Source organism: Zeus faber, assembly GCF_960531495.2.
Source record: "Zeus faber genome assembly, chromosome: 19".
Classification (NCBI taxonomy): Eukaryota; Metazoa; Chordata; class Actinopteri; order Zeiformes; family Zeidae; genus Zeus; species Zeus faber.
In genome coordinates this window covers 8,562,888-8,575,705 of record NC_137206.1, presented here as the reverse complement: position 1 = coordinate 8,575,705, position 12,818 = coordinate 8,562,888, and the positions used below count along the sequence as shown (strand labels likewise).

Genomic DNA, 12,818 nt, shown 5'->3' with positions numbered 1-12,818 from the left:
TATCGGGTGAGGAAGAAGGTCGCTGGCGCTGAGTGGAAACAAGCCCTTGTTCTGTGAGGCCGATTGTTAGGTTGAGACTTTGTAAAACCCACATCTAAAAATCTCACTTGCATCACCATTTTTTGGATAACTTCAGGGTAACTCTCATATTCAGTTTCTAACCAGGCGGGGAGATGCATGGCTAGGGCTAATGGTATTTCTATTTTTTCTTCCCACGGCGATAAAGAAACCATCCCCACAGGATTGCGGTTTAGTGACAGGAGTGGCTGACTCCGGAAATGATTAGCGGTTTTTTTTTTTTCTTGTTATTAAGGTCCGTGTCCGGACGCAAACACGGCTCTCTGTGCACTCGATTGCCATGCCCCGTTCCTCTAAACAAAACTAAAAACAGTGTGTTTTTAGTTGTTGTATTTGGAGGAACAGGGCACGAGTCGAACGGTCGACTGTTCAATAGTCAAATATCGGCACTGATGCGCCGAATCCCATTCAACTGACAGAATCCTGAGTCTGGTACAGCCCTAGAAATAATGAATAATAATTGGAAGACACAAAATAAATCCCCCATGTGTGTAATGGACTGACCCTCCGCCTCGGCGCGGTGCGCAAAGCTGAATTGACGAGGGGAGCAACCTAAAGGTTTTCTTTCTTCAGAAGCCCTGGAACATAGGATGGAAGACAATGGTGGATGGACGGATGATAGTTAATGATGATTACGAAAACAATGGTTATTGTGTTTATATTCCATATCACACAACCAGATGCTGCCCTGTAACTTTCACAAGAAGAAAAAATTTAGGATATAAAAAAAAAAGGCTTTTTTTTAAATGGGTCATGTGACATGTGACCATATCTCTGGTTTTTAATATGTAAAGTGGTTGACACCTGGCAACCAGACAGCACTGGACAGTGACCCAAATCTGGTCGCCTGGGGCAACTGAGCAACCGTTCGTGTCGAGCCCTGTGTACCTAAGTTTGTTTCATCTGCTGTTGAAATGGTTCCTTCTTCACATGATGTCTTGAATTTGAACATTTTTAAAACCATGTGCGGCTTATCTTATAGCCAAGAGTCTTGCCAGTGCACAGCCATATTAAGCGTCCCATCTGTGAGACCACACACACACACACACACACACACACACCACCGTGTTTCCCTCCTGACCACCCCCCACCCTGACCCGCCACAACCACGGCCGCCCGCCCTGACGCTTGTGCGGAATAACGTGTGAGGTATTGCTCCGTCACATTAGATGACCCCCCAGCCCAAACCCCTCGCATGCAATTCCACTGACCCCGCCCCTGCCCCATTTACTCTGAGTGCCTTCCACAGGAGAGATCAAATTTCCTACCCCCCCCTCCACCTCCCCACCTCCTTCCTGTCTTCTCTCAGACACCGGCAAACAGGCGACAAGTCAGGGATGACCTCAGATGCTAGACAGACAGACAGACAGACAGACAGAGAGGGGAGGGGAGACAGAAGAGAGAGAGAAAAGAAAGCAAGAAAGGAGGCAATGTGTTGCTCGTCCTGCCGATGTTAGCCACTCCTACAGGTAAGGCCAGGTGTGTGTGTGTTTGTGTGTGTGTGCGTGTGCGTGTGCGTGCGCTGGTTGTGTGCTACTATGTGCACTACTGGTCTGTGTAACCCTCTTTTCCATAGATTGCTTGTGTGTCAGTGTGAATAATTGATGCAAACCAGCTGTCAGTTATTCTCCATTGTCTTTTGAGCTGCCCAAGCACCATCTTCCAGCAGAAGATATTTTGCCTAATCTTAACAATGCCGTGACATCCTCATGCAGAATCTTGATTAATTTTATTTTTTATTTTTTTGCATGCTTTTTGCATATTTTTTCATGCACATATACAATTGTTTTCAAGTCGGGACCATGTGGGCTATTGTAAGGGGGATCCGCTGGATTGGTTTGTTGGAAGAAGGTCTTTCCTTTCTCTCTGTGAGGTTCCAGTTTGGGCACTTGCGTTGTGTGTTCGTATGGTTACGGGAGAACGGTTTTGCAGTAGGGGGAGGGCGGTGCCACCGAGAGAGAGAGAGAGACTTTTTGTTTGCCTGAGTGCACATTAGTGTGTTAATTCAAGTAAAGGCGTGCGTGCATGAGCTTGTCCGCGCATGAGGAGACAATAGCTGACTGTACACCCCCCTTCCCCTTCAGGCCCCCGACAGAGCCCTCGTAAGATTTCCGATTAGCGCACTGGGCGCCCACTTGCATTTTCCTCCAATGCCGCCTGTAGGAGGTGTGCCCCCCCCCCCCCCCCCCCTCGATGACGAGCCGTTGGCACAGTGAGCCGTTTGGACGGCAAGTCAGTGCTCCCACAGCTCAGGAAAAAGGGAGAGAAAGAAAGGAGATAGAAATCTAAGACGGGAGAAAAAGGAGAAGCTGAGAAACCTAGATCAGGATGTTGGCAGGTGCTTTATTCAGCCATTCAACAGGTATGCTGCCTGCCTGCCTGCCTGCGTGTGTGTGTGTGTGTGTGTGTGTGCGTGCTTTATGAATTGTACACTTTTTAGTCATGTTTTGCTTCTCCGTGTCCCGTGAGGTGTGTTTGTAGTAGTCATACGTTACTGTGACAACTGTGTGACCTGTGTCAGTGTGTTATATCACAATAAAACAAACAAACAGGGTTCAAGTAGTCTTCATGACCCCACTGTATTGGCATCGAATTAGAATATCAAAACGAAAGCGCTGCTCCATGTGCGCTTAATGCTCGCGGGCGGAGGCGCCGCTGTCGTACGAGCGCTTTGGTTTTGCTTCCTAGAGGCAGGATGTCTTCCCCAGTGGGCTGCAGTGGAACGCCGATAGTTTTGCTTGCAGTGCTTCATCTCTGTGTGTTCACACCACACAGAGACGGTGTCTGTCCGTGCCATCGTTGCACACGTTGAGCGACGGGAGGGAATGTGTGACTGCGAGACGGAGGGACAACGTGAGAGGCGGACACGATCGCACCGTTATTGTCCGTGCTGATGTCAGCGTTTGAGAGCCAGCCACAGAGGCCTGTTTGGGCAGTTTATCGTTTCCCCGTGTGTACAGTATATCTGGATCTGTTTACGCCTGGTGTTTTCATGCGACTTGCGCCAGAGTTGTAGACAGACACTCTCAGGCCACATGTGGGTACATGAACACTAACCTAACCCTAAGCTGGCATGCGTGTTCTGACAAATATGGATGCAAATCAAATTCATTCAAGCTTAAAAGCGCTTAAACTTACGATTTTCAAGTAGTTGGTAGCTACAGTATCGCTTTCTGAGCTGGTCAACTTTGTGCCCCCTGGATTTAATTGAGGTTGCTTGAAACATAATGTAGGATGATTTTTTGGCCAGAAGGGGGTGTTTTTTTTTCTTTTCCGTTTACTGTTGGGTGGACCCTGCACTATCTTCAATTGGGGATCTGAGAGTGGTATCAGGTCCGAACAGGAAGACTGACACACATTGAGACCTGACGCTCACAGAGGGCACCGTTGAGTCATCAGATGCATTATTGGGAGGGTAGGGCCGGGTCACGGGCGATAAAAATGTTAGATCATATGAACAGTCCTCTGTGACAGTGAACAATACGGTAACTAAAGTTTTTCAAATAAACCCCCTTTCAATTTATGCCACACCCTCTATCGTGATAAAACGCAGGTTACGTCTACTTATGATTAGTCGTAACGTCTTAAGTTCATCCTGACCGGAAAGCACAGAAAGGCAATAAACAATGACGTTTATTGAACGCTGGGCCCTAATGTGAGGTACAACAACACAGATGACTCTTTGGTAAATGTGCGTGTGTGTGTGTGTAGAGAGAAACATGCACAAGTGGTTTTCACACATCCCTTTTTCACTGAGCGTGTAGCCCAGTGTGTGGGGATTCACAAACTCTCTCTAGATACAACCTCTGATCCCCTGAGACTCAATCTCAAACACACACACAGTCTTAAAGGGGGGTGTGTGTGTGTGTGTGTGTGTGTGTGTGTGTGTGTGTACCTCTTTCTGTTTTCACAAATAAAGACATCCGTGAAGTGTTTTTTAGTCATAATATAAGGGGAATAATAAAGATCATTATAGAGCCTTGATTGCCACTGTTGTCGAAGCGTATTCCATCTCCCAGCTTTCGGTAATGCTATCTAGCAGGGAGTCCGTTCACGTCAGCCGGTTTGAAAGTTAGGATTTCAACATATGATATATACAGGGGATAAGGCAAGTGAAGATTGTTTAGACTTGGTGAAAATGGCTTCCCTCCTACTGTTGATGTATCGAAGTCGCCGTTAACTCCCGTGTTTGTTCTTTCATCAGACCAGTCAGACAAGAAAGCAGACAACGCCTAGTGTCTCGTGAAGCTTTCACTGTCTATCAAAATGTGTGTGGGTGCGACACGTTCTGTCAAAACTTTAGAGTGTGTGTGTGTGTGTGTGTGTGTGTGTGTGTGTGTGTGTGTGTGTGTGTGTGTGTGTGTGTGTGTGTGTGTGTGTGTGTGTGTGTGTGTGTGTGTGTGTGTGTGTGTGTGTGTGTGTGTGTGTGTGTGCCCACATCCAGTCTTTTCCCCAACACCGCTGAGTCATGTGCTGATGAATTTCACACTTGGCCGCCGGGGCTCCATGGCAACACAGCTTAGCCAGACTACAAACACGGACCATTTTAGATTGTTTCACACTCACAGTGACCCTGTGCACTCTAAATACCAATGCCTTAATCCTTCGCGTCTGCAGATAATCTGTTCCTCTTCCATTTTGTGCACAATCGTCCTACACACATTTCTCTCTCTCTCTCTCTCTGTGTGTGTGTGTGTGTGTGTGTGTGTGTGTGTGTGTGTGTGTGTGTGTGTGTGTGTGTGTGTGTGTGTGTGTGTGTGTGTGTGTGTGTGTGTGTGTGTGTGTGTGTGTGTGTGTGTGTGTGTGTGTGTGTGTGTGCTCTCAATTGCATGGGTGGCATTACCTGCTACTTCTGTCATGTTCTTGTCTATCAACCCACCCACACACACACACACAAAATATCCTGATGTCAGTTTCAGCCTGCAGTTGTCACCATGGAAACTTGGGCTAAAAATGCACAGCGCTATCACAGTTCACACCTTTCCTTTTATCTGCTGTGTTGATTTCATGTATTGTGTGTGAATGTGTTATCTGTAGATTTCTCAACAAGCTTCACAATAGGTGATTGTTTTAGGACAATACACTGATGGTTTTGATGGGCTTCCCACAGGACAGCGCCGTGAGGGCTCGCCAGGTGTGCAAAATGTTTCAAATACCATTTAAATATGTTGCAAGATCAAAATTCTGATCAAATAAATTGCACATCTGTATTGATTAATCAATTCCAGTTTGGATAACAGCTCTGCCTTTATCCAAACAAGCTCAAATAGACCATAATAATAAGCACAGTTATGCATCTTTGAATTTGTTTTTCTTAGTGGTTAACGGGATAGTGGTGTGCCGTGAGATTATTTTCTTGCAAAAAGTATGATGTTGCGGAGAAAAGGTGGACACTGTGCAATATACTGAATTTTAAATACAGCTTAGCACCAGCTGTAATGTAATTCTCCACACACAGGGTTGTGCTGTTGGAAAGACATTGGAATACGAGTCTGGCCATTAATGGGTATTAACAACGGACTGTAATGGGTGTTCATTGCTGAGGTGTTTCCTTCTAGGCTGCCATTTTTTTTCAAGGGTAGAGAGAATAAACAGCCCTATGAGCAGCTCATAAAATGCTATTTGTTTCTGCTACTGCAATCAGGAACCTAATAAGACATTTAATGTCTACCTTGAACCTCACATTGGAGAGTTGACAGAGCTGACTGGACTTTGTAATACTGTATGTTGGCTCTAGCTATCTGATGTAACGTGGCAAAGAAATGACCCCAGAATGATAATTTCACTATCACCATTTGAGATGTGTTTTGACTTTCCCAAACAAACAGAAAAAACGCTGTCCGTCTGTCCGAATATGTTAGGGGCCGTCCCAGCTTGCCTCGCTGCATCTATCAGGACTGGCTATCCACTAAGCCTCTTAAGCTCTCCTAAGGCACTCAAGTCCAATTGATTAGCAAAAATAACACCATCCACTCTCTGTGGACCCTCCTCTATGGCTCAGCCAATGGTTGCAACTCGTCCCACCCCTTGTGGTGTGGAGGGGGGTGGGGTTGACAGAACACCAGCCCGCCATGTTGGTTTGGGCTTGTTGAACGTAACATGATTAATGTCTAAATGGGCTACTAGGTGTTCAACTTAACATTCATCATGCCATGGCACAAGATGTCTGTTTGTGTCTGCACCTTGGCTAAAAATTGTTACGATGAACACTTGTGAGCACCCCCCTCCAATGAAGCACATTGGTACTATGTGTATGTATATATGGTTACTGTGTATGCGTGTATACTGTATGTGCATGAGAGATTGATGTTGAGTGAGAAATACATCATTGTTTCTGTCTAAGGCCACATAGCTCTTAGTCTGCTGTGAGTGTATAGTAATTCATTTCATGCTTTGGCATGAAATGAATTACTATACACTCACAGCAGACTAAGAGCAATTAAACTTTATAAGTGGACAACTTATCAGTCGTCTTAGTTTAGGAAAGTAACATCTAAGAAATAATGTCACTTTATGTAAACTATGTAAGCTAATGATATTGGACCGTGTAAAAATAATGTCATGGAAATGGTCATAAAATGTAATATAACTTATATTATATCTTAGAAGAACAGTATGTTTTTGAAGTGGGGAGCTTTTGGTTAAGTCGTACATTTATTCAGTGTGCTCGGCAACATGTCCTCACGTGGCGGTTGTCTGTTTTATGTCTGTGAGTGGGATGCTGGTGGAGGGGAGGGAGAACAAGACGAGGAGAGAAAAGGGAGAGAATCCAGATCTCATCTTATTGTCAAGGATCTCGTCTCAGTACTTGCATAATCACTACTACAACTAAGGCAAGAAACCTCTGTCCAATTTTGTCAACCGGGTCTTCCATCTGGTACTGTCGGAAATGTTGCATGCTTTTCACAAACTCCACTTATACTCCTGTCCCTTTTGCATAAGCCTGAATGACAAATACACCAAAAAATGTCATGTAATCACATTAAAGAATAAACTCTCAAGAGCTTCTCCATCATATCTTGTGCAACTTAATTTTCTTGTGTAACATCAACACTGCTTTTGGATTCAACCTCCCTGGATAGTGTCTTGTTCCCGTACGTGACTTGGTTTGCGTTATGGTTGCCTGTATTGGAGCTCTGGAGGCTGGAGCTGTCCTGCTTGCATGACTACTAGAAGTTGCCGCTCTTTATTTATAGCAGGACTTCTTAGTGTCTCAACTTGTTAATGAGAGAGAGGGAGGGAGAGAGAGATCAGCGTACCTTTCTCATTGAGGATAAGTCAAGATCCAGCTTTGACACAGTGACCAAGTTGCGCTCATCGGTTACACTCTTCTCTCACCCTTAGTGTGAATGGTCCAGAGTTCTTGTGAAGACAGGATGGGATCTATTAATCAGAGACAAGAGTAAGGAACTGTCGTCAACCACCCACCCACCTGCTGCCCACCCACCGTGGGGCTCCTTGGCTTAGCGTAGACGATCAGTGACCATGGAAGCTAAACGGGGAGAGAAAAAGAGGAGAAACCATGATAAGAGAAAGAAGTCGGGTGTGGGCCTAGGCTTTCATGGCTATGTAGTGCCAGGGCAGAAAATGGGAGTGAGAAAGGGTGGATTGCACAAGTACTAAGGTGTACATATTCTGGTTTCATCACACCATGGGAGCAGTGATCAGCAGGGTCGCCACTCGTCTCTGTGCGCTGGTGGAGGACAAAACTTATTTGCTGAGGCTCTGGAGAGTAAGTGGACTTTGTCAACTTAATGAATTTGTCATTACAAAGTTGTGTGTTTGTGTAATGAGATAATTATAGTAATCCGGGGATGGCTTGAGTGGGAATTTGATTGGGACCACTATATGACCATGATTGGGCACAGAAACAGATTTGAAATCTAAATGTGTATATATAACATTTTTCGAATGTTGAATGAAACAGCCAGATGACAAACTTTGAATTTTTAAGCACAAATTTTAAATGTGAAAATACTTAGTGTTGATGCAATAGCAGTGGTGAACATTTACCTCTATGAAATAGGTAAGTAGAAAAGGTGGGAAGTAGAACAAAATGTTTATGTAACTTATACCCCTTTCCCACTGCATCAAAAACCCAGTAACACCCGCTAACTTACGGCATTTGTCTCCAGTGGGAAAGGAAAAACTTGCGTCTCAGTCGGTCTATTGCCCAGCAATAGACCCAGGTTTTAATCGGCTCCGACTCCGATCTGCTCTGATGTGTACAGGACACCCCGGTCGACACACTTATTTTGGCCCCTTTACCTGTGCGATGGACCTTGAAATTCCGGACACTGGTGCATAAATACACAGGGATATCTGTGAAACATTCCATAATTTATTATCACACTTAGAATCCAAAATCAGAAGTTATTAACCTTTTTCCGCATGGGGGACCATGAAATGTTGTGAGTGTAGGAATTGCCCCCACCCCTCCCCTCTCCAGTATCGCCCCAAGCCGGTCCCCGCCACCCAAGGACCTGTGCGTGGACAGGCAAGTGTGCACTCGCACACCCGCAGCATGTCTCCATGCTGCTGTTGCTCCATGGTGCTTTACCGTAGTAATGGGAAAGGTGTCAATTGCCTATTTTTAGCGGGTTGACCCAGGTTCAAAAAGCCTGGGTCAACCCGCTAATTTTGGTGTAAAAACGGTATTTGCTTATTTAGTAAATACAGTTTCATTTTTGAGACTTTCGACTTTTACTCGACCATATTTCAACATAGTATTTTTTTGGATGTTGTAATCAGGATATGCATGAGCACAAGTCCTGTTGAAACGTACCAGTTTATTTTAGAAAGTGGTAAGATGTAACGAGCCGGGAGCATATAGAAACATGTCATGACAGAGGCTCTTCATGTGTGTGCGAGGGTGATTTACCTGTGCCCATTTATTGCTCTGAAAAGCAACAGGATTACAGCCACTCCTGATCATTTTACCTAGACCCAAGACAGGTGTGGCTGCTTAAACCCCACGGTCCCCACACCATAGTCTTATTCTACAAAGAAAAAAATGAAAAAAGGTTTTGAGGGCGATTTTTGTCCCACAATTGTGCAGACTTAAAAGTTGTTTTTAATGTGTTTTTCTTTTTTTTTTTTTTCATATCATGAAAGTTGAAATGTTTAAGAACCCACTCAATATAACAAACTACAGTTTTAGGATCACTAAATACTTATAGTTTGTCACCGAAGTAAGCTTGTTTTAGTCTCTGTGTCTCAGTCTGGGGCACATTGTGTGGGTGTGGTTATCTATTTGCGTCTTTGGTTTTACTGGCTATTATTCCGCAGTTTCGCTTGAAACCCCTCCCATAAACAAAACACAACACAGCGTCATTGTCAAAAGACACATGCTTGATTTTGATCGATGATAAATTAACGTTTCATGAGTTCCTTTGATGCATGTTACTGGGTCTTTGCATGGTAAAAAAAAGTTGTGCCACAACGCATCGGAAGACACGAAGAAGAAGACCTGACTTCACTTCCTTAACAATGTTTTAAAGAAACAGATAAACACCAGAAGCAAGAAATTTCACTTCTCTGTGAAAACATTATCTCAGTGTTGTTATTGATAATCAGAAGAAGGTGGCAGACGCTCTCCATTATATTGAAGAACTGGCAACGGGTGGCAGGGTACTCCCGGACAACAACAATTCCCAGAATGCAAGTAGTGGGGTTTTACCAGCCATTTGCATTTTGGGAATTGTTGTTTGGTTATAGTTTCAAAAGTTATATATCTGAAATGTGCCAGTCTTAAAACTATCATTGTTATAAAACAATAAAGGCAGGAAATGGGAATGTTTAGACGTTACAGAATAACAGAGGGGTCATGCTAGTATAGTAAGCATGAACTTGAAAAAAAACCATTTAAAATTAATGGATTAACTTGAATAATTTTCCAATAATTGTATAAATTATTGATTCAAATACATATTAACGAAAAATAGATATAGTAACATACTTAGGGGAGAGTATCATATATTTTTACGTGTCATTTTTTTATTCTCTACACACTTGAACCCACTGACAATGACGGAGTCTAGTGGGGGAGTGGTTGGAGGTGGTGTTAACAGCTATTGTTCCCATCCATTACCTGCATTTTTGTGGGGCATTTTCTCTGCTACAGGAGTTTAGGTGTACCAACATTGAAATAAGCATATCTTCTTCAAATATTTTCAGATTTCAATGTATGAAACATTATTTGAAAGCTTACAACCTGATTGCCTTGGCCTACTTGAGAACCAAAACACCAGTAGCTGTCACATTTTTCCTCTGTCTTCTCTTGAATACCATGTGGTCACTAGATCTGCCTTGACGCACAACAATGCATTTTAGGGAGTCACTTAACATTATAAACATTTTCAAGTTCTGCAACTGAATGCATGCTGTTGACAGGGTTTTTCACCACTATATGTAGTGCTATGTGTACTTTTTCCTGTTTAGGGGAACACTTGTTAGGGACTAGGGATTCCAAAGGGTCACGGCTATGGTATTTCTATACCATAATGTGACTGCTTAGCATCCCTGAAACTTTGCATATGCCTCTCTATTTAACTGCTTTGTGTTTGCAGCTCATCAGCGGCTGTATCAGAATCGGGTCTGAGGCCCTTCATCAGCCTTAGCATGATCCCCCTAATGTAGACCATCCTCTGTGTTTTCATTGACTTGTATCTCATCTCTCTTTCCTCTTTTCTCGACAGACCCAGGAAGCTCTTGAAGACTCTTCTTGCTGTGCTGATGGATTAGCCTTGGAGGAAGGGGATTTCGATGCCAGCCCATCGGGATTTTGTGAGGGAAGGGTTCCTGGCTGTGGCAATTCATCAGATGACTACTTTAACTCTCGATCATGGCACAGCGAAGCACCGCCAGACCCCAGTCCGGACAGCGAGGTCCGTCTAGGGGTGCTACCGGGAGCAGAGGGTCACTGCTCCCACACCAGCCAGAGTAAAGCTCGACGGCGAGAGTCGATCACAGCCAAGGACGCCCAGAGAAGGGCTGCAGAGCCTTACCCACGTCGACCCAGCAGTAGCAGGAGAAGCCCAGATAACAGCACTGACACGCCATACAGTGCAGACCTTTCTAAACAGCAGGAGCGCAGCCTTAGACAATACAGCTCGGTCCAACTTGACCCCACTCCAGAGAAACAAGGGGCAGACTGGGACCTTGCCCCACCTGGATTACAGCCTCTTTACACAATAACTCAGACCAAGCTCGGCAGCCCAAACAAGAATGGGACGCACATACATAACCTACATGGCACAGACAGCATCAACGTAACTGAGGAGGTAAATGCCAGGCTGCCTGTACAAGAAGCAAATGCCCCATTGCAGCCTGAAGACAGCTCACATTGCACAACGACAGAGTCCTTAGATGTCCCAGACATATGCACAATACAGATAGATAATGGAGGGTGTGGATTCCATCAGACATTACAGCAGCTTCTGAACACAAGGTTACAGACTGCAAACAGAGCCCTACCTGAGAGTACAGACAAAGGAACACAGGATATATGTAATCAGGACATTGAACTAAGGTGCAGAGAATCACTAGACATTGTAGATAACTGTACTCATCCACACATAGACGGCAGTGAAGGTAACGATACACACTGGCAATGTAGACAGGAGTGTAGTGTAGAATTTTTAGACACAATAAATAAAAAGAGTAAAGATATAAATGCCTTAGAAGTGTATGAGGTTAAAAGTCAGCTGTGTGACAGTTTTGGGACAAATTGTGTAACATTGAGTAATTCCACAGATAATGGAACAGATGATCACATTACTGGCCTGCTGAACACACCAAAATCTAGAGTCACACACAACTACTATACACTTGAAGACACAAAACTAACAAGCAACCAACAAATCACAAGGGCTGGTGTCAAAACTATAGAGTTCACAAAAGCAAAGGACACAGAAGCAAATACTGTGCGACAAAATACCGGGTTCAAAAACACAATTGAAACACAAGTCACTTCTTCAACAAGCAACTTGGATACTTGCAGTTCATTTAACCTCAGAGAGGTGAGTTCCAACAACACCCAGAACCATAAAAAGACATTCTCAGTTGTCTGTGTTGATGAAAGCAAATGGTTGGATGAGCCATGTCTGGTGGGAGAAAGGCATTCAACGGATGTTAGCAGTGGGAGGTCACGAACGGAGCTCACAAAATCATCCGGGACAGTCAACGAAATCGGTTCCTCCATTACATTTTCCGCAGATGCCGGGTCCATCTTTAACTCTGATGACTGTGCTCCAGTAATCAGTTTTTCAAAGCTGTCCCAACGAAGCTCTGCAACAGGGTCAGACAGCAGGGGCCCAGAGGAGCGGCAGGATCGGCAGGGGCGTCGAAGGCGACGAAACCGGTGCTCAAAAGGGCCGAACACACAAGTTATTGATCAAACCCAAGGTTTAATTCCTAAGTACCTGGAACAGATTCCCAAGCACTTGGAGCATGGAGCTGCTAATGTAAAGAATCCCACAGATAAGAAGCCCCCTTTCTCACTGTTTAATGAGACACAGGCAGGCTATGTAGTGCTGGGGCCTGAATCAGCTCAGACCCAGTCTGACATTGGTGGGGGTTGTGGGGAATGTTTGACTCCTCATCCACTCCTAGATAAGCTGTTGGTTTCCTCTGACAGCCCAGGGCCAGAGGATTCCCCCCACTTGTTTTCAGAGACCTCTGGACGGGAGGGGAGGGCCCTCTCTCAGGAGCCCAAGGAGGAGAGGGAGGTGGCGGTGAGT

The 12,818-nt window shown here is 44.7% G+C and overlaps 1 protein-coding gene across 1 annotated transcript in view; it reads left to right on the top strand.

The window, feature by feature from the left end:
* The window catches only part of LOC307244786 (uncharacterized protein), a gene marked incomplete at its 3' end in the record, with an annotated part of 47,487 nt that extends 35,619 nt beyond the window's left edge, over window positions 1-11,868 (top strand). Inside the window, exons 3-4 of the mRNA XM_080020090.1 lie at window positions 10,776-11,378; window positions 11,833-11,868. Coding sequence (XP_079876216.1) covers window positions 10,776-11,378; window positions 11,833-11,868 — 639 coding nt within the window. The remainder of the gene's footprint in view (window positions 1-10,775; window positions 11,379-11,832) is intronic.
* Between the last annotated feature and the right edge of the window lie 950 nt (window positions 11,869-12,818).